We start from the raw sequence: 23,531 nt of genomic DNA on the forward strand, positions 1-23,531 counted from the left end.
CCAGGCAAGAAACACTTGACTTGCTTGACTGGATGGTGGACAGGACATACCGTTTAGTGTTTGGATGTGTCCTAGAAACACAAGGAAGATTTTGCTGCTTCTATTACAAAACAACGGAAGAGAGTGAGCCTGGCAGAGCTTCAGGAATGCTGAACAATTGATCATGTGTGCATTTGCCCTATAGAGAGCAAGTGGGTGGACACTAGGGTGCTCATGGGAGACCACGGGATCAGACACTGTCAGCTGCTTGCAGGATGATTAAAGGAGCACAAACATAGAAGAGACATTTTGCTTGGGTAAACAAAATTGTTTATAATGTTTATTAACATTCCATGAATAAAATCGAGCCATTGCGTGTGATTTATGGTAATTATGAAAATAGTATTTGGATAGAAAAAGGAACAAAAAGAACATCATAACCTACATTATGTAACACTAATTAAAATAAGATTCTAATATCAAGCCTTGTAGTTGGTTAGTGGTCAAAAATGTATTTTAAACCTGGAGACCTTATGATATTCTGCACTATTTATACCACTAAGCAACTTTTTTTCCAATTAAACTTTAAATTGCTATGCTGACATAACATTCATTTGTAAAGAAAAATGTTGCATTAAAGGAACACGCCACCGTTTTTAGAAATAGGGCTTATTCAACTTCTTTCCTACATTTATATATGTGGGCAAATGCATTTTGCATGCATTTTTTTTAGTTTGGCAGGGTCGCCGCTAGCTTAGTTTAGCATAATAAATGGAATCATATGTTGCCAGCTAGCATGTCCCGGGTAAAAGTGATCCAAAAAAACAAAAACACCCACCTAATTACTTGTGGCCTGCGTATTCACAACGAGTACAAATAGTGATGCAGATTAAGACTAGGGGATTTCCTAGGCAGATATTGGTTTGGGACTATATTATGGGGAAGCACAGGCGAAGCACTGCGCAGTGATATCTGATACGCAGTTTATCGTGATACGCAGTGAGAGCTTTGATATCTCTGCGCCTAAAGTATCAGTGCTTCGCCTGTGCTTCCCCATAATATAGTCCCAAGTCAATATCTGCCTCAAGAAGTAATTAGGTGGATGTTTTGTTTTTTTGGATCACTTTTACTCTGGACATGCTTTCCGTTCATTATGCTGAGCTAAGCTAGCGGTGACCCTGCCAAACTAAAACAATGCATGCACTGAGACAAAAATGCATTTGCCCACATATCTAAATGTACGAAAGAAGTTGAATAAGCCCTATTTCTAAAAACGGTGGAGTGTTCCTTTAAATTAGAAAAATGCACATAAAAATATTAATATTCTGTATAATCACTGTGCTTCCTGGTGGACAGTGATCCTGCTTTATAGACTGTAAAAATAAATTATTTTACATATAGTAACTAGTTCAGCTTAAAAACGTTCCTTATATTTTTTAAGTATAATCAAATTAGCTGTACAAGCCATTTCACCTTATATGATATTAACCTGACTTAAAGGTGGGGTAAGTGTTATTTCAAAACCGTTTTAGAAAAAGGACTCGGGCAGAGTGGAAAAACAATCTTGTAGCCAATCAGCAGGTAATTGTAGCCAATCAGCAGCCAAAACACACACATCACACAGGACGGACATTAGCCAAGAAAGAACTAATATATGCGGGCTTTTGTTGAATATGCTCGTGTGTCATGTTCGCTTGTTTGTCCATTTTTGGTCGCTCACTTCAGCGATGATAAAGACCCGTTCATTTCCACACCGTATGGAGCATCTAAAATCCCTCAGTGTTTCAAGGTTTCAGCGTCAGCTCACAAAATGTGTCCGACAAGTAAGATACTTTACTCCTAATATGTTTGTTTCCTCTTTTCATCTATATAACCCATCCAGTCATAATTGTAATACATCGTTATGTGGACTATCGAGCTTGTATACTAACGTTATCGAGTTGTTCATGAGAACTGTTTTTGTTTTTTGATCACTATAACTCTAACCTTGTCATAATTGTAATATTTTCGTTAGTTGGACTGTCGTGTTCGTGTACTATCGAGTTGTTCATGAGAACGGTGATATAGAAGGGATTACTTTTTCATTGAATATTCAACCTGGATTTGTAACACACAGATTCTGCCATAGTCGTTGCCTGGGTTACGTATGTGTGGAGCGGAGCTATCAAAATAGGGCCGAGACCCTTTTGGGGGTAGGGGCGTGTTTGTTTTGGTGATTTTGAAATATCAACAACGGTTACCAGAAAGCACTTATCCAAAAAGTCAAGTTGAATCTTTGAAAGTCGAAATTGCTTAAAAATATTAGTTGTATAATTTGTTACATTGTAGTTGTTCTTGGCTATTTTGTTGCCTCGTACAGGGTGCATTTTACTGTTGCATTTACTCTTCTTCTTTTTCATAGTATTTTTGACATAATTTGAACTGATATTCAATTCCGTGTACTAAAAACAAATTTTAATGAATTAATTAAAATGACTAAAACTCCTGTTACTGCATGATTTCCCCCATTACATACATTTAAAAAAAAATGTTTTGAACCAATTTTACAGCAATTTTACTCAATTAATTGTGATGAAATTTATTTTATGTATGGGAAATATAATTTAGTCACTAACATATAATTTTATTAATAATTATAGTAATAGTGCTTTATCAGAATAGTACTAATAGTTGCTCTGTGGGGTTTTGAATAATTTTTGGTACTAGGGCATGTTATCCTTGCAGCTCTGTCTGCTTCATTAGTCTGCCCTGAGCGCACAGACGCTTATGGACCATCACAAATGAAATGCCATATCAAATATGTCACATTATTATTGCACAAAAAAAAAAAAAAGGATATTTACATACACTGCTGCCCACTATCAAAACATCAATCACACTCAACACTGAGAGGGCACAAAAGAGTGTTTGACTGACCCTGTCTCATTTTAGTAAGACCGAGGCACTGGTGTTGATGAGCTGGCTGGGCCCTGCACTGCGGCAGAGACTGTGAGACAGAGAGAGGGGGAACGGGGAAGTGTCTGTGGGTCTGCTGCAGAGGCAGACAGCTCATCAGTAATCAGAGAGCGATGCTCGCTTTCTCTCCTCAGGAGGCGCGTGTTCACACACAGAAAAGAACCCAAACAGTGATGTGGTTATTAGGATTGCAATGCACTGTTCTTTTAGATACACTTTGAAATAAACATGCAAATACCAAATTATTTTGTGCACAGAAAAAGGACACTTGAATAGAGTACATTGTACTGTTCCATTACTTTTACTTTTTTAATGTCAGCATTGAAAATATAGTTCTACCTCAGAGAGCTAGATCTTATTTACTGTACCCATCAATTAAAATAATACAAAATGTCATATTTTTTATATAATCTGTGTAATGGATATTCAGTGTATTTAAAAAATATTATTAATTTTAATGACCAAAAACATCATGGTGCCACATCATTTTCTAATTGTACAGGCTACGTTATATTGTCTTTCTTAGTCATAGAAACTGCATTTTTTTTTTTACAAAATACTATTTGTTTTACGACTACTTGAGTGTCCAGCTTTTAAAATCATACAAAAACTATTAAAGACCAAATTTACCCAATATAATGTGATTAAACAAATATTTTAATTTAATAACATTTTTATTTTTAATAATAAATAATTAAATCAATTTAAATAATTAAGTTAATTTTAATAATTGTATTGTTAGAAAATATTCTGTTTATTTAACGTGACTTTTGACAGAAATATTATCTCTTAGTAAGCATCTTAGTGATTCGCTCATCTTCTAGTCTGCATACTAATTATGGATGACTACATAACCATAAATGTAGTTTATAAGTGCAATGTCAATGAAACAAGCAAACAATGAAAAACGTTAAGCTACTTTAAAATGAAAACAAATCAATTTCCTACCCTGGAATTTTCTCTGGTTCTGTGCCTTGGTGCCTGTGGCCTTGAACCATATCTGTTCATAGCTGAGTGAGCAATTTCTTTCCCTGTGCCTGTCCAGATGTTGGCCTAATTTACTATGACTACCAACGTATGCATTCTTACAACTCCCTCTCCGTGCATATGAGTAAGTATGGCCTTGTTTATTTCTGGGGAAAGCACATTTTGTGTTAGCAGACACTAGAGCTGGCTGAGGTGAGACTGGACCCTCGGGTCCTTGTACTTTCACTGCATGTGGCTACTGCATGGCATTTAACATTAACCTAGATCATTCTAGCATGCTTTCATAAGCGCTGTTGAGTGGGTCAAAAGCACCGCAGGTGTTCAAGAGGTCAGTGACCCTGTAAGGTCGTTGACTCGAAGGATGGACAGACAGACAGAAATAGATATTTCTGACAGAAAACATACAGACAGGTCAACAAACAGACAGATACCGGTAGAAAGTTTTACAAAAAAATTAAAAATACTATTTCTGTTGTTCAACTTCAAACTTTCAAAATGTTGTTTGTTTGTAATTATTTTTTGAATTACAAAGGAATTATTATTTGTTTACTAGCCTTTTCTGAGTGAATTTCAATTGTTTTTTCAGCATACTTTGTCACGCTAGTCCTCACTTTGGATTAAATCATTGCAATGCACAAAAAGTAATTTCACAGATGGTCAAGGGGCTTAATGTCTGCAAATAACTCCGCTATAAACAAATATCACACGCCCCTACAAGCACTTCTTTAATCTAATGTTCTACTTTGTTGGATAAGCCTTAAGAGACATTGCTTAGCATGTTTCATAATGATAACCTCATTTTACAGGCGCCAAATGAGCAACTTGATTACGGTTGTCTTTGTAGAGCTGTTTCTCGCTGAGATTTGAAGCTGGGGTTGGCTGCTGAGTCGGGGTCTCCACCTCTACCTCATGTCCCCCTGGCAGTGTTCCTCTTCTGGACACTGGCAGCAGCTTGTGCCCCACGCCCCCACCCAGATGTTGTGTCTTGAGACAGATGTGCACCCCAGCTCAGTATCCAAGGAATCAAGGTAAATATGTGGTTAAGCGGGAGATGTCATGCACTGGCTGATGAAAGGGAGGAACGTGCCAACGCAATAGGCCACCTGGCATTCAAACAGACCATAAAAGAAGGAGAGCTAGTATTTTATGGATGGAATTATGTAGACTATAGAAATGCCACACTATTTGCTAAATGTAAACTAAGAAGTAATTTCATTTCTAAAAGAGCAAAATAAGCTGCTAATATGCTTTTATTCAGCAAGGATGCATTAAATTGATCTGAAGTGACACTAAAGTGATTTATAATGTTACAAAATTTTGAATGATCCAAATTTGAATGATTTCTGAATTAAACTGAAGGAAACTGAAGACTAGAGTTTAATTTGTAATAATATTACTGTTTTAACTATATTTTTGATTGGTGAGCACAAGAACATTTTTGAACAGGAGTGGATAGATGCTTTCAGCATATTCTTGGATCTTTGTTGATCCTGGAACAACATTCTAATCAACCAATCAGATATGAGGGACAAGTTTAGGGTTATAACCACGGTTAGGTACTACAACACCAGTCTTATTCACCTATATAATTTCCTTCTGATGTTAGGGATGTTGGACAGGAATGTTGTCCACAAAAAATTTGATCCAGGAGCATGTCTTTAATCACACCATGCTGTAATTACGAAATTCCAACTTGATTTCAATTATGATTTCAACTCGGAACTCTACGTTGTCATCTTGTAATTACGGTAATTGACATAGCATGAATGTGGCGTATAATACAGAAATTTAAGCATGCATTTCTTAGTCAAATAAACACCATTTTCATAAATCCATGAGGTGCATTTTAACATGTGCAACCAAACTCAGTCACTAGGGTGTTTGTGTGTGCATAAATATATATATAAAATATGGGTTTATACTAGGGATGGGACGAAATATCGTTTGACAAAATATCGCGATACAAAACGTGACGAAACGCATCGAGGTCGAAAAAAATGTATCGCGAAATAAAGATAGATGGCACTGCTGCATGATTTGCGTAGAATGAGGGTGGGGTGCAGCAGCAAACATTAATAGGGAAAGAAAAGGGTTGACATTAGCATTAATATTCTAAACCAAAAATGCAGTTATTGCCTACATAAACTACCATATTTTCTGTTTAACTTTTATTAGACTCCAGAAAGAAAAGGGCGTTTTCACTGAGCACATTCTCTGCAGTCTGAGCGCGATGCACTGCAGCTCACTCTCGCTCATGTCTGAGGTAAATCATTAACACCATCACCCCGCTTACAGTACACGTGTTTTATTGAACTAAATACATTACAATCGGCAAAAACGAATGCACAGGTTACTTTCCTCAACAAGCGCGCTCCCGAGTCCGTGTTCTTCACACTGTCCACGTGAATCGCGGCCCAGTTCGGCGCGCACACGCAAAATACCGGCAGTTCAACAGGAAATGCGGATCTCTTAAAGGGGCCACACTATATTCCTACTCGTGTAATATGGACCTCCTCCAGGTATGGTGTGGTTCTGGTTCGCTCACTGGTGCACATTAACAATTTTTCATACGAACTTTGCCCTTCTCTGAATTAAACTGCCAGTGTAAAAATTCCCTTTATATTCTTAAAATGAGAGAAATCACTAACAGTTACTTACTCATTATTTTTAAGTTTAGGCTTAAGAGACATGAACAATTTCTTAGATAAACATATCTATGACCTTTGATATGTCTAGTCTTCATGCTGTATTGATTATTATTGAATAAGTATGGTTTCACTAATAATAAATGTACATTTGCATAAAGCATGCATATTTGCCCATACCTATGTTGATTAGAGTATTAAAAACGTAATTTAAACTTAATTTAAGATACATTTACAATTGCTAAAAAGGTGCGATTTAAAATCGAGTTAACTCATGACAATCATGCAGTTAATTGTGATTCAATATTTTAATCGATTGACAGCCCTACAGTGCCCTCCACAATTATTGGCACCCCTGTTTAAGATGTGGTCGCGGACTTCTAAAAATTCTTCTTTTTTTTAAAACAACATAGAACCAAAATGCAAAAAAAGAGAAAAATCCTACCTTTTGTTTTAGTACATTACTTTGGTGGTAAAAAAAAATCACAGATTTGAAAAAAATAAAAATAAAATTTGATATCGTATCGTGACGTATCGTATCGTAACCCTGGCATATCGAGGTGCATCGTATCGTGAGTTTAAGTGTATCGTCCCATCCCTAGTTTATACATTCATATTTTTTTATGAATTTCCTTAGTTTGCAGTTTAGAGACCAAAAAAAACTGAATACTCAATACTCAAGGTCATATGAGCCACACAAAGGCAAGCTTTATTACCGGACAGACAAAGGGAGAAGACACTTCAAAAATAACATTCTGAAATAAAACGGTGTGTAGAACACAGAACAAAATAGTTGCCTGCCTCAAATAATGAATCCAAATAAATAGGACTAAGCAGTTTAACATCAAGCACATCTTTGTCAATCCACAACATGAACAAATATTTAATCTCGTGACATTCTTTTAGATGTCTTACAAAGATTACAAAACAGGATATGTACAACCGAAGAACTAGAGGACATGCTTGTAGTGTATTCGTACCAAACAGTGTGCAATGGCAGCATAATGACTGAAAGTCCACCTTCATCTGGGATGCTCATGACCCAGAACTTCACAAACAAATTATTCGGCAGCTACAATGTCTGACCAGCCACGTGACATTTTTACACGCGGTTCATACTCCCTAGCACCCAAAATTCATTTTTATTTTATTTACAGTCACTAGACAATGCAAAAAGGAATTTGGTGTGCGATCACAGTGGCGGAGCTTGTAAACAGCATCTTCTCTTCCGCCACTGATGATTGAAAAAAAGAGAAAAATACTGATTTCAAGTGTAAAGAAATAAAGCAAAAACAACTATTTGAACAATAGTTAAAAATGGAAAAATATCTTTCATTAAACAGGACCAGCCTGTTCAGTTTTATTCCAAAAGTCCGTTTCCATTTCCAGTTTGGCCTTGCAGATTCACAAACATCAAAGCCCTTATCAGGTCAGCTGATCCATATATTAAAATGTCCAGTCTGAATCTCCTTCCAGTCCATCTGCTCCCCATGCATTAACCTCTCTTATGCTCATGAACAGAACATTAATATTCCTATTTGGTTGAAAAGGAAAAAAAAAACGTTGCACTCCAATTGTCATATTTTCACCTAATTACTTTAACAGGGTTGCGATATATATTGTCTTGTTTTTACAGCAGCACTGATATATATCCACATGAATATATGCATGTCCACAAAGCAGTAGCATGAATTTATAATAGCTTTTTTGTTGTAGTTATTGCCACTGTACACACTTTGAATTATAAGCACTTGAACCATAATTATTGCTTTGTGGTGGAAAGCTGACTTTAGCACTTGCACAAGAAAACACTTATTTTTCCCCCATTGATAATCAAGTTTAGAAACACGTTGGACGATTTTATCCACAAATATTTCTGCTGCTAGTGCTGCAAATGAGCATGGAGGCAATGAAATGGGAGATTGCTACATAAGATGCATGATAAACTAAACCCAAGCTGGTCTGACCTTAATGATCTCAAACCAGGCCATTTACAACCTTCTTGCATACATTTAGAATCTGTTGGTTTCTAAAAACATCAACATAGTGCTACGACATCTCTCTTGATGTCATTTCAAGAACGAAAATGATTAATCGTGCCAAATTCGATCGAGTCCTCACAGAACTAGCACAGGGATCGCTTCACAAATTCATGGTTGCCTACACTAGAGCAGTAGGAGATGTTAAGATACAGATAATCACTGTATATTCCCCCGTCACACCCATCCCATCTCTCAGATAGCTATTGCCTCAAAAAACAGAAGCGTGTATATATCAGTCAGTGTTCTAATAGAGGAAATAAGGGAAAATTGACTTTGGTAGCATCATAAATAGTCTTTTTGCAAATATTTTTGGCCCTAGTTTCCCTCTATTCCTCTATTTATCTTAATGTTCAGATATGGGCGGTTCCCCTTTAAAAATCAATTTTTTGCTTCTTGCACTGCAGCCAATTCGAGCAGCGTAACTGCCAAACGGACCTCCTTTTCCTCTACATGACCCAGGCACGTGCACAGCTCCACAACAGCCCCAGCTTCACAATTCCCTTGGATCGGTTCCTTCAGATTTAGTCATTAGTGCATATTGTAGGCATGTATTTTGAATCGTACACTAGAGATCTCGTATTTATACATCAAATAGCTTACATTGGAACCTCTTTTAAAACATCTGTTTCCTATTTACGAAGTTGAATCATTCCAAGCTTCAACTGGCACAACAACAGCAAATCTCTCAATAACAAGGAGTGAATAGATGACGGCTGATGATCGAATCTCATTTGAAAAAGCAAGATACAGTACTGAAAATACATATGCACTGTTGAAGAGCTCAGGACAAGGAGGACAGCGAGGTGTCCACTTGTTCTGAAATGTTTCTTTTGGGGGGTGAGGAAGGATTCCACACGTCAGTGATGTGGCAAATCGGAACCCACCCCCCTTCCCCAGACCAAAGCGCAGGGAATGGTGTAGCTTTTGTTATGGGGGGTGAAGTTCTTCACTCACATGACTGAGCAACTCTTGGCCTTCTCCTTCTTGAAGGTGGAGGATAGGAGCTCAGACTTGCTGGGCAGGTGCAGCAGGCGTTTGGATAGCCGGCGGGTCGGGCTGGGTTTGGCCAGTGGCTGCAGCTTATTGATACAAGCCAGCGCAGCTGTGCGGAACACGCTGTGGATGCTTTTCTCAGAGGTGAAGGCTGAACACTCCAGATAAGCCTCGGCACCCAACTGTTTGGCCATGGCAGAGCCCTGTGATTGGAGGATATTCACAAAAAGAATGCTCAGAACGCTATGGGCTCTTAATAGAAGCCAAGGATATAGGTTATGGATTCCAAAGATTTGAGAGTTGTCTCTATATATGCAGTTTCCTTTTAAAACAGTGTCCCAAGTAAAATAAGTGTCTGATTTAAAGATTTAAAACAGTGATTAATGACAATCCCCTTCCTAAATTATACAGGGCAGCTATGTTTTCATGTACCCATTTATATTAAGATAAACATTGTATTAACATACATAAATATTAAACACGATATTGTAAAGTAAACGTTATTTCTGAAATGGCATGGTGAACTGTCACTGCACTAACTCCAAAGCAAATTATTAAATATTACCTAGAAAATATTTACCAAGCTGATGGTGTATTTTTAAATGATAATAAGAATACTTTTTACGGTATAGACATACACAATACGGTTCAAAAGTGTGGAGTCAATTTAATGTTCAAACATACAGAAAAACTAATATTGTGAAATATTTATTCAGTGCAACAGTGGAAAGAAAAAATGTGTGGTTGTACCTGCTCATGAGTGATGGGTGTTTGTTTCTGATTGGACAGTTCCATCAGCGTGCAGACATCCGTCCGAAGGTCTGTCTTGCAACCAACAAGGAGAATACGAGTACTGGGGCAGAAGTCGAGGATCTCAGCCCTCCACTGCAAAGAGACAGAAATATATAAATTAATTGTTTTGTAAGAACCGATTCATCTTACAGAGCAAACACATTGTTATGTATAACTAAGGTTGCATAATGACAGTTATAATCTTGATTCCTAAGTGCCAAGCACTTCTGGCAAGTATAGCGTGCTAAATATTGCAGCCCAAAAATGCTGTAGTACAGTAAAAAAGCAAAAACAAATGACTCATTCATAAAGAACTTTAAATTAAACTGACTGACTTTAAAGATGCTTCCAGTTACCTGACAAAATGTTTTACAGGGAAGAAAGCTCAATTTCTTGATCATTATGCTCAGTGGTGTTTGAATATTATTAGAAACATCTACTTACCTTCTTAAGTCCACTGTCAAAGATATCTGGGCGACTGATGTCAAAACAGAGAAGCACGGCATCGGAGTCACTGTAGCAGAGGGGTCTCACATTATCGTAATATGGAGATCCTGAAACAAGATTGAGAAATTACTAAAGAGACAGCTAAAATCTTCATTCAATACATGCAACTATTACAATTATTTTTAACAAAATGTTCTTTCTGTTGGCCTTGACAATTTGTTGTAATAAAGCCCAAGATAGATGAAAGAACATTAATGTGCTTTCACAACACAACTTTTGTAATTCGATGTAATTCTGAGTAAAGCAGATGATTGGGTGTTTTTTTTTCAGTGTGTGTGGCCTTGGTAAAGTCAGCATATTCTAAATATTTTCCACCAGTACATACATGGCTGATTGTCTGTGAATGTGCTGTTTATATCTGCAGACAGAAGCAGACAAAAGCCTGAGGCAGAGCTCCCCTGGTCATCACTTCATTTCCAGTCGGCTCAGCATACATCCTATTAAAGCCCTCTCCCTTTTACTGCTTGCCATATTGGCATTTTAAAGGAGACGAAAATGACAATTGAGCTCTAAATCCTCATTGATCTATGAGTCTCACTCTCTCCCTCAATTTCTTTTTTCCAGTAGATTATGCAACTGGAGCGATGGGGCTGGGGTAGGCACTTCCTCCCGCTCTTGCTCAGAATTCTTAAGTAAGCCACCCACCCCCTGTGCCTCCCCCCCCAATACCTCCAGACTAGTCCCCCTGTTTCCACAGCAACAGCCTTGGAGTCAACCATCTGCAGAGCGTCGTCTTCCTAAAGGCATCCCTTAACTGCCTATCAATCATTTGATACAGAGCAGTGCCCACCCACTTGGTACGGAGAAGCTGCTGGGGTGGTGTAAACAGTCTTTTATACACCTCACTAATGCAGAATCTCCTTTTCTGGATGAATTTTGCATCCATCTCCTTCTGAACCTCACATTTGATCATTGTAACGCAGTCTTTGACAAAAATGGCCGTTTCTCAGCTTTTTGTTTAAAATGTTGCTTTTTTTAATTGAAACTTACCCAGATTCAAGTGTTGATGGAAAAAAATATGTACGCATACAATGGAAACTAAATCTGATATAAAAATAATGCCTAAATGGGAACATTGTAGTATACTTAATTTAAAAATAATATAAATAGTAAACTGTAAAACTGTATACTTGCTGTATAAAACTACTAAACTAGTAGTCTAAAAAGTGCACTTCAGAGTGTACTTTCATAAACAAAACAAAAAAGTACTACAAGTATTAAAACAGTAAACTACTAGTATACTTATAAGTACAGATGCAGTACAAATGAGAAACATTGTTAACTAGTTTACCGTTACACTTATAATTTACTTAAACAAATGTTTTTATACTAAACATTGGGCCAATTTAGTCCTAAGCAGTTTTGAAATGGAACACAAGTTTACCAGTACATTGATATAAGTATACTTACTACATACTTAAATATATTTAAACTTTAAGTATATTTCATAAAATGAATTTTAAGTATAGCCACTTGTTTTTTTGCAAGAGAAAGCAGGAATGCATTTGCTGCAGACATATCTTCACTCTGAAGCACAGATCACAGCCTCTTTTCTCTCTTACCGGGATGTCACGGTCACACAAACCCGGGCGTGCGGCTGCATTCAATTGCTACTGATCTTAATGCAGCGATCGATGGAGATGTACACCATGGGACCAGAAGCAATTTCAATTAAACTTGACAAAATGGCACATCCCAGCAGTCAGAGACAAAGACCTCCACATGGCGAGTTTACCAAAACTCACTCAAATCATTGTTTGAAATCTGAAAAGCACATTGTGATGCTTATACTGTTGGCAGGAGAACTTCTGAACATGAATCCAGTACCACCTGCAGTCTTGGATCACAGAACTGCACCGTGTGTGCAAGGATGCTCAATGGTAAACACCGTTTCTCCTCTCTTTCAACCATGGGCCACATGTTCCCTGGCTAAACAAGTTGAGGATTTTATTCTGCCTGTGTATTACCAGACGGAGGGTTGGTGAAGCATACAACAAGAAAGAAAAAAAAAAGAGCAGAGTTGCTACAATCACACTAAATGTTTGCTTTTTGTTGTGATGCCATGCCTAGAGCAAACTAGCTTAGATGAAAAGTGGGCCAACGTGTGCATGTGTTTGATATGAGATGGCCTTTTCCTTAGGCGCAAGAAGAGTCTTGTGAAGAGAACAGATGGAGGTGGAGTGGGCTGCTTTTGTGTGCTGCACAGACGAGAGCCGCAGTGCATTCCATCTGCTGATCCCTTTCACTCTTTGAAAAACTATTATAGCAGTATTTCAGCAATGACTCTGAACTATGAATGTAACTGTCAAGTTGCATCAAACGTTCTGAAACAATGAAAAAAAGGAAGGTTTTGGTGCGCGCCCGAGTGTGCTTGACGTCACAGTTTGGATTGTAAAAATGTCACTTGAAAATATGATCTTGGGTATGATTCACTCATTAAAGGAGTCATGTTTAGGAGCAGACATTTCTCATCCCTCATGACTAAGCATTCTCTGACAATCTCAATGAGATTGTGATAACAGATACTGTCAATTATTATTGCTTAATGCCATTTACTATGGAAAGATGATATCCTTCCAGTGTAAAAAAAGATCATGTAATGAAAAGAAAATGCCTTTGTTTCCTTCTTCTATACCCTGAATCTACAGCAAAATATATCATTTGACATAAGTGAATGAGATTGCTGTCTGTATTGAATGATAAGAAGGACTGGCTGCAAAAATAATGCGAAACAATACATAATGTGTCTAATTCAAGAACAAATTATGAAATTTTTTAAAAAGACTCAGTCAGATGAATAAGTCTGAATTTGAACTTAATAAACTGAATCTGACTGGTTACTGATCTGCAAATCATTATTATCTGATGTGTAGTTGCAACAGTATTATAACAGAATCAAAAAGCTGACTAAGAATAAAGTTCAATGTAGTGGAATATGTGAGAATTAATCAGCACTCTGCGACTCGTGTAGATGCGAGCAGGGGGCTGAGAGAGGTCAACGTTCACAAAAGAGCTAGAAGCATGTGAAAGCCCCTGTCCGTCTTCCCACTAGAGATGAGAACAAAACCTAGAGCGTTCTCCATATCCCCAACCCCCGGTTTCCTTAAGATCCCAGAGATTCCATCACAGAACATGATGAAAGCTCAACAAAGAACCCCCCCTCTCACTCATTTCGAGGCTGGCCATGACCCCTCAGGGAATAACATCTCCGAGCTCTGGTGGGGTTTCCTCATTGGTGCCTGTCATCAACTGCCAATGGCTACTGGAGAGCACATTAATCTACTGGCTGTTTTAATGTGCTAATGGAGCACTATTTTTACACACCCGGTCTTGTGTAGTCATCCCATACTGAAGCAGCAGAATTTATATTCACAGAAATGTACATCCATCAGCGTAACAGCAAATGCCACCTAATCCATTGCTAATACCCCAATGCAAATTAAATATAGCCTCCATATTAGAAACACAGACGGCCATCTTCTAAGAGCCTGCTGTAGGTCCAATTGGCTGTCGTGATTAAGTGAGAGGATTGATTTTCACCTGTAAATCCTTTCTGGGCCTCAAAGAAAGCAGTTCGAAACCCAATGATGAGGTCAGTGCGATCAATGAGGAAAAGACTAATAAGAAGCCTCATTCACATTGAGCAGATATAAATAGCACACAGGATATAACCATAAACGACACTCAAATCAAAACCGACACTGTAAAACGTTCATCATTATGTCATTAAATTCAAAGTGATCTGAAAAATGGCAATGAACTAATTACTGTAGGTTACGACTTTGGCACCAGTTTGGTACATACAAAACTACATCAGAAATGAAACCTTTTTTAATGTGCACTAAAGGTAATGGGACATAATTTAGCTAGCAGTATGAATATGTATGAATAAACACATATTACCATTAAAAAGTTTGGGGTTGGTAAGTAAATGTTGTTCTTTTCAACTTCATAATCAATCAAAGAATCCTGAAAAGATTCACATTATCTACAAAAATGTTAAGCACAATGTTTACAACATTGATAATACTCAGAAATGTTTCTTGAACACTAAATCGGCATATAAAATGATTTCTAATTATCATGGTGACACTGAAAATTCAGCTTTACCATCACAGGAATAAAATACATTTTAAAAAATATTAACAGAAAATGTTATTCTGTTTTTACTGTATTTTTTGAACAAATATATGCAGCCTTGTTGAGCATAAGGAACTTCTTTCAAAAACATTAAACAATCTTACGGAATCCAAACTTTTGAACCGCAATGTATACACAACATACTTCTATAAAATTATGCATTGTTTTTTAATCAGAAATGCAGTATAGAAATCATGTTCCCCTGATGCTACAGTATATTTTGCCTTATTGGTGTGAGAATATCAGTGCAGTATTGTGGGAGACTTCCAAAATTACAGTCAAATTATTAATTTATTTTTCTTTTTTTGTTGTTGCTGAACTTATTGATGCAACCAATTCAGTTTTATATCTGAGTGTGGAATGACTTGACTGGGAATATCAATTTAACTTTATGGAATTCTACAACACCAGCCACGATTAACAGCTAAAAACTGGATAAAACTCTGGTTTGCCCTCTCATCCTCATTCAAACCCAGACTCATCCCCTTTAAACAGTACTCTGTCTCAGCTGGCTTGTCTCCAAGCAGACTAAATCAGATCAAAAAGCATGAGCAAAAGGCTGGGGCATGTTATCAGCACATATTTCATTCAGCAATCTGTACATAAAACCTCAATCCTTGCTTTCCCTCTCCCTCACTCACCGTCTGTCAATCTCCAACACAACTACAAACACATGATAGAAACCTAGTCCTATCAGCCACACTTGACAGTCAGCGGACAGCCAGACGTTACTGGGTGCTAATTATGCTTCTGTTGGCGTATGTTTAGCACACATCCAATAAAACATGAGATCATCATGTCTGTCATTTACTAGGGATTCAGAAATGAGCAGTGAGTAGTAGACATACACGGGACACTGTAATCAGGTCAATAGACTACAATGGGAAGCCGTAGGTAGATGTGAGCTGCTTTAATGACCATGTACTCCCTCGTTAGACTACTGATTATGAACGGAAGCTTATAAAAAGACAGACAAGTAGTCTGTCTCATGTGTGATGCATATTGGATAAAAAAAAGTGCTTTCTCGATTTGGCAAACTCTAATCTGATAGGCTGACTTCACGCAACTTCCGGAATTAAGGGCACACAGGGGTTTATCAACAGTCAGTTTGGAAACAAAATCACATTAACATGGTACTTTTGAGGATGAAATAATCACTGGATTTTCAAATTCAAATATCAAATCCCTGAATGATATTTAATATCCACAAGCAGAATAGTCTGTAATTACTACTTTTGGAAAAGACAGAAGTTCTGATCACAGCGTCTGTGCTCATTTTTCACACCACGTTAAAACAATGGTGTCCCACTGGACACTCTTTTAATTTCACATAATTATGCTTTGTAGAAAATTGTTTCTATATGGGGTTCTATTGCAAACTGAGCATCTGTTACAATTATTCTACATTTTCCTGCTTCAGCATTAGCATACATTTCATATTCAAATCAGGTCTAGTTTAGTAATCAGCATGACTGAATTGGCCCAACACAGATTAAAACAAGCCAGACAGTTTCCTTGAGCAGAATATAAAACAGCTACAATTTGTTATAACTAAGGAATGTAGCAGTTCTGTGACTACAGACTATCAATATATTGTCAAACAATGCTGAGAACACTAAAGCAAAAATGCAGCAAATATCTGATGCAGCTTTTTATTAACTAGATGCAACATTATTATGATATTAAAAACAATGTCTCAATTATTTTTAGCCTAATTTACTATAAAAAGTGGGCAAAATTACACTTCCAATTTTGACATCACGTTAGCGCATATATATATATATATATATATATATATATATATATATATATATATATATATATATATATATATATATATATCTAGAATCCCACTAATGTATTTTGATTTAATTACCAGAACAAATACTGTTATTTCCCCCATAACACGTGACATTTCATATTATGTCGAGACTCAGCTACATTATGATGTCGTCCAAGTTACATAACATGCCCAAAAGAAAATGTCAAATTATATCCGTTTTAATATTTAGTCACGGAATCATCCGTTTAATCTTACCAGACGTGTCCCATAAACTCAATTCAACACGTTGGTCATCAAGCTCCAGACAGGCTGTGTAGTTCTCAAATACTGTTGGCACATACGTCTGAGGAAGAGATGCAACATATTAAAACTGATGAACATGCATGTGGTGCTGCATGCAAGTTATGCTTAAAAAGAAACCAGGGTACATCTTTACATATTGTTCCTTGCCTCTACGTAAAACGATTTCATGTTTGCATTATTTTGTTATGCCAGTAAAATCCTATGGACTTGGTAACTAAAGCACAATGAAACTATTTTTAACATGCATGAGAGAAAATAAAAACAGTTATTCTAGACATGACAAAACCATTAATAATACGATTACAGAATTATTACAACGAATTGGCTTCTTTCAAAAATGCTGTGGGCTACTGACCTCCGGATAACAATCCTTCGCCAAAACCTGTAACATCGCAGTTTTCCCGCATTGAACATCCCCCACCAACACGAGTTTACATCTGACAACCAGTGGCTGTGCGTTTCTTCTCTCTTTCATGGTTTTACTATATTTTCAACCGAATAAAATAAACAAAAACGCCTAAAACAGACCGACACGAGGATGCGCGAGTCCACAACGGTTTCTGTAACGATTAAACACAACACTGTGAATTGCCTGCAGCCGAAAGTGATTGAACTGTAGACTGTGGGCTTATATGTGCCGCGCAACAGCCAATCACCTTACACGATGCTCATGACGTCTCACATTCTTTCCTCCGTCTGGAAACGTAACGTGTACAGAAACGTAACGTAACACACAGTAGTTTGAATCATGACGGGCGTGAGGCCAAAAGTTTATTGGCCTGATGGGGCAGTTCCAAATTTCAGCCCTCTGGGAGTCTCAGAAGGTTAAAGTGGTCTGATAGACACCAAGCACAGGGGCTCTGACACTTTTAAGGTTATATTTGTATGTTAAACACCTCTGAGACAGCAGACTGAGGGGAATAGACCTTAAGCAAACACTTATCTCCCATCCCCTACTTGCAAATTCAATTATTCTTCAAACTGGCATTAGATGGTCTATATTTCACACCATTGAATGGTTTCAGAGCAGTATTGCCAGTATTTTCAGAGCACATGCCTGCATCTGCAGTAAGATTTATCATTGTCTCTGTTTTTGTCCTTACAGTCATACCAACTACAAACAACTTTCAGGATAAAAATTTGAGATGGAATTATATTTTGTTTTAATTTTGACAGGAAGCCATTGTACCTTTATTATAATGCCATTCAATACTGAACCATTTAGAGATATCATGGATGAGGCTTGTAGTATCTGCAGCAGGGGTGGAGACCACATGAAGTATGTATGAGAGAAGAATTCCCCTGCTGTAACAGCAGGGCACAAAGCGCAGGAAAGCAGGTGGAGCTGAATAATCAACAGCCCAGTGTGTCACAACACAATCTGCTGTAGGAGATAGAGTAAGGAGGTGTCAGAAGGTTGCAGTTGGGTTCCTACCTCTATTTAACCTCGGAGGTTCACGGTCACATGGCATCTATTGAACATAATAATGTAAGACAAAATATTGTGTGAGTGTGTATGTTTTCCTATCCTGGTGGGGCCTTCATCCTGAATACACACTGACTCATGGGGACTCTTATTTGAGGTCCAAATGAGGAAACAAGACTAAAAATCATACAGAATTATAATTTTTTTGAAAATGGAAAAATGCAGAAAGTTTTGTGTGATTGTTTAGGGGTAAGGTTAGTGTAAGGGGATAGATGATATAGTATAAAAACAGTATGTGTATGGAGAATCCCCACATAAATACATTAAATATATTTAGATATTTAACATATGCAACATAACTACATATATATGTTAAGATTTTAACATGTACTGTCATCTATGATATCCACTTGGTCCAGAAACAGTACACCAACTGTATATTATTTTGTAAACTTTTATCTCATCTTACTTAAACTAATGAAAGATATGAAGAGCCTTTAGTGGGTTGAATAAATTACACATAGGATTAAATCAGATGTTTTATATAATTGATATAAATTCATGGAACATAAAAATGTGCTTACCAGGTCAGAATAGTTTGTGCTTATATGCTTGGGGTCCCCATACTTCTTATTTATATAGTCTGTGTTTTTAGACATGCAAAGTATATTAGGCCCGTTCCCAGTTTTACCAGATTCCCTGCATATTCTGACTATTTCTTTGTGTCTAAATGAATTAATTAAATTGTTTTCATTCAGCATCAATAGCCACGTACATGAGGACAATGACTGTTCACACATTCTCTTCCTTCCTCCTCTCTAACCTTTATGATCTGTGAATCCTCTAATTTCCTTCTGAGATGAAACAGAAACATATTTCCAACAGCCCACTCTTTTGGGAAACTTATCTCGTCTTGAAAGGAAAGATGTGTTATGAAAAGTTTTTAGACCGATTGACAAAACTCCACAGATTTAACAATTCATTTGTTATATTTATACATTTCTTTTTTTATTTACTTATTTACTTCCAGGGAAAATATGTATTTCATGCACTCTAACTAAGACATTCTTTCAGCGGTGCCATGACAATAAGGCCGGGAGGTATACATCTGATGTTTAGATGTAACGGTTTTTGTGTCGTTTTATGCATGTAACTTGATGGACATTTGTTGACAGCGCCAGAGATAAAGATAAACCCTCATGTGTGACAGATGGCTGTGTCATTTGCAGATAAAAAGAAAGCATTTTCAGTGTCAGCCTCTCAGGAGGGAAATGGAGCATACAGAAATGAAGCATGTAGCATATGGAAATGGCAAAGCCCATTTGTGGGGCATGCGTGGATCTGAATACTGCGATGAGGTCAAGAGGATAAGTGAAATTGTTCTCTGTCGAACTTTACGTGCCGGTCAGACGATCCGGACCACCTCAAACCTCCATCGGCTTTTCTCCAGCTCTCTCATTAGCCAAATCTTTCTTGGAGCTGTTATGCTCTGATGACAGGGAACGTGATACTGAGAGCATATCAAGCCACAGCTGTAATCAGCTCTTCTTGCTACTAGAACACCAACTGAGAGAGAAAGAGAAAGAGACTCTAACAGCACCCCCTGACCCACAACCGCCCACTTGCAGCAGACAGAGGCCCAGCAGGCAGCTAATTAGCATGTGTTAATGAGTTCCTGTGCCAGGGTGACCCACTCAGTAGTGCAGGAAAATGTGGAGGTATGGTGTGTCTGCTTCACGGTGCCTGTAAACACAATTACAAACAAGCCTGACATACTTTGAACTGTAAATCTAGCTCATTCATAGAGTAGGCTGTACAGAAGTCTCGAAATGCAATTTGCTGCAGTAACAAGCATCTATACCGTAAATACTCTACATAAGATATTAAAGGCACAATATGTATTTGTTTTTGCCGCCCTAGGACGCTTATTTTAAAAAAGGTGTAACTTGATGACTCCTGATTTTGCAGAGCTTTTATTATTTCACAGACGACCATTTTATAGCATTATAACATAACTTTATAATATAACATAAGTTATGTTATAACGCTGATCTGTGCTTTCGCTCTGCAGCTACTTTGAGACACTTGTTGCACGCTGCAGTAAGCTAGGTCAATATTAGGCATGGTAAAACATGGTACTCGCAGTAAATCAAGAAAACAAGATTTAAACAATCAGAATCAAACAATCAAAAAAAATCAGAACCCAATTGACAATTTTCTAGTGACTGATCACATCTAAATTTTTATTTGGCCAAATTTAATTTCTGTGAATTAAATTGCGTCCTGGTTAAAATAGATTTTTAATAATAAAAAAAAAAATGCTTTTTGTAGTTGTCTCTCGTGTCGTTCGACACCCGTAAGACCTCCGTTCATCTTCAGGACACAAATGAAGATATTTTTGTTGAAAATGATCCGATGACTCAGAAAGGCCTTCATTGACACCATGTAATTTCCTCTCTCAAGACCCATAAAAGACACTAAAGACGTCGTTAAAAACTCCATTTCATTCCAGCTGCTCTACAATCATTTTATGAAGCTTCCTGAAGCCTCAAAGCATTATGAATCAGTGTATTGATTCATGTTTCGGATCCCTTATCAAACTGCTGAAATCATGTGACTTTAGCGATCCGAATCATGAATTGATACACTGATTCATAATGCTTTGAGGCTTCAGGAAACTGTATTTTAAAATCAGCCCATCACAAATTGTTATTTAGTTGTCTTTATTGTCTTTATGTGTCTTGAGAGAAGAAATTACATTGGTGTCAATAGAGGCGTTTCTGAGGCGTTCATCAGATTTAATATCTTAATTTGTGTTCTGAAGATGAACTCTTCATCTGTCTTATGGGTGTCGAACGACATGAGGGTGAGTAATTCATGACAGAATTTAAATTTTTGGGTGAACTAATCTTTTAAACATTCTTGGAAACATTTGGGATAATGTAAGACAAGTACACAAATCAAGAAAATATATAACATTGTTCTAGTTGTTTTAATCCAAAAATCTTACCTATTGTGACTTTAAACATAAATGTAGTTTTTAAATCTAGTTTTTACATATTTAGAATGAATAGAATGGCTAAAATAAGCTTACACATAAACATAAATAATTTTTAAGGCTCAGTTCAATAAACAGAATTTTGTTTTGAGACAATCAGTTACATCAACACTTTAAAATTAAGAAATGAAAAGTTAAAGTAAAAAGAACTGGCAAATGTTTATTTTGTTTATTTTAATTGTTCGTCACTTGAAATTTTTAATTAAGCGAAGTCCTACATTTAATTTAAAATGTTAATGTAGGCTATAATAACTTATATATATATTTAGTAGTGGACACTTGACTAAATATAACTAGCTAATTCAATAAACTTGGATAGCATCAGCATACCATAGCAATTGCTTAATGTGTTTGGCAATATAGAACATTTAACATATATCTGTTCTCAAACCAAGCTGATGCTCCACTCGTCACCATGATGGTTTATCCCCCCCCACACACACACACCCCACCAACCCCCCCACCCCTACAAAAAAAAGGGGGGGACCCCTACAAAAAACAAAAAAAAACAACAAAAAAAACAACAGAAACTTTTATAATTTTAGCATTTAAGCTACTCTTCCTTTTGAGTGTCAAAGCATGCTGGAAAGAAATTCCAGCCCAGTGTTAGTTAAATATAATTTTGTCTAAATTATAAGAAACACATTCATAAAACAATGAAAGAATTCAAATTACTTAATATGTGTCAGTTTTGTGAACTCAAAAGAAAAAGAAAGTTCTATACACTTAAAAAAGTTAAGTTGATTGATGTTTACCCTATAACCAATTCATTATTATGAGCATAAGGGTTTACAGTGAAATATTAGAAAAATTTTAGAATATAGTAGAAATAACTGAAAGACAGTTTTATAGCATTTACACAGATCAGCAATGTTTGAATAGTTTTTCCTTTTTATTATTTTTTTATTGAACAACGTAATGTACAAACTACGATAAACATTACAATACAGTATCAGGTGCAAAAAATGCATTATAGAAAAGGACAGAAGAAGATAGGGTTTACTTTTCAAGTCATATTCTTCTTCTATTCTATTATTGCAATTTTACTTTCTATGCTTTTTCGGGCATTTGTGTAGGGAAAAACTCATTGTAAAATGCACAAAACTTAGGTTTCACTTTCAGATATTTAGTTTTGTATATAACATTTCTCCAGAATAAGGATGTTATTAACCGTTATTAAAGTCTCTGTTGCTGTTCATAACAGGTCCATATATAATGTCATTGTGAGAGAAGATTCCAAGAAGTGGAGCCTTTGGGTAAAGCCGCTTGTGAATATCAAGCCATAAAGCATCTACACACATACAATGGAAAAATAGATGATCAGTATAAATGCAGTCCAAATGCAGTCCAGTAGAAGTGTAATCACAAAATACGCAATTACAAATTTCAGTTTCAAATCTATGTTGTACAAAGTCACTGGATGAATAGACCATTTAAAATTGTAACATGGATTTGCTTAGCTCTGGGAGTCACAATTGCTCCTGCACTGACCTCTAGAGGAAATTTGGAATTAATATTTGTGACTCCTTAACCATTTTGCAGGTGGTAGTTGATATAAAATACTTTTAGAATGTTGACATGCCTGGCAAGACACTATATATATATATATATATATATATATATATATATATATATATATATATATATATATATATATATATATATATATATATATATATATATATAATCTAAAACTATTATGAACAGCATCTGGCTAATTCTTTTATAAATTATAATTTTTCATGCAGCTTTTAACCACATTAACTGACATACTTTAGTGTGTCTAAAGATATTAATACTGCATTCTTATGCTAAAATAATTATTTTTTAAGACATGTGTATCAATAATACATGCACAAGTGACAGAAACCAGAGACCATTATTGTTCTTTTCTTTTTATTTTTTTTCTTCTTCCCCAGAG

The 23,531-nt window shown here is 36.6% G+C and overlaps 1 protein-coding gene and 1 long non-coding RNA gene across 2 annotated transcripts in view; one reads left to right on the plus strand and one right to left on the minus strand.

Annotated features, from left to right (window-relative positions):
* Positions 1–23,531, plus strand: part of LOC137078617 (uncharacterized) — a 52,520-nt gene that overhangs the window by 14,289 nt on the left and 14,700 nt on the right. Inside the window, exon 4 of the long non-coding RNA XR_010905319.1 lies at positions 4,766–4,949. This is a non-coding gene — a long non-coding RNA (uncharacterized lncRNA). The remainder of the gene's footprint in view (positions 1–4,765; positions 4,950–23,531) is intronic.
* rnd1b (Rho family GTPase 1b) lies at positions 7,244–17,734 on the minus strand. The gene is made up of 5 exons (XM_067446088.1): positions 17,482–17,734; positions 17,079–17,166; positions 10,838–10,947; positions 10,352–10,486; positions 7,244–9,804 (listed from the first exon to the last, which is right to left on the minus strand). The coding sequence occupies exons 1-5, from the start codon at positions 17,599–17,601 to the stop codon at positions 9,559–9,561; spliced, it is 699 nt and encodes a 232-aa protein (XP_067302189.1). The 5' UTR covers positions 17,602–17,734; the 3' UTR covers positions 7,244–9,558.

This window comes from Pseudorasbora parva, chromosome 6 (assembly GCF_024679245.1).
Source record: "Pseudorasbora parva isolate DD20220531a chromosome 6, ASM2467924v1, whole genome shotgun sequence".
NCBI lineage: Eukaryota > Metazoa > Chordata > Actinopteri > Cypriniformes > Gobionidae > Pseudorasbora > Pseudorasbora parva.

Coding starts and splice junctions, on each gene's coding strand:
- rnd1b (XM_067446088.1), bottom strand. CDS start 17,601: ATGAAAGAGAGAAGAAACGCACAGCCACTGGTTGTCAGATGTAAACTC. Junction 10,487..10,837: donor TTGACAGTGGACTTAAGAAG/GTAAGTAGATGT, acceptor GTCTCTTTGCAG/TGGAGGGCTGAGATCCTCGA. Junction 9,805..10,351: donor CACCCATCACTCATGAGCAG/GTACAACCACAC, acceptor CTCCAATCACAG/GGCTCTGCCATGGCCAAACA.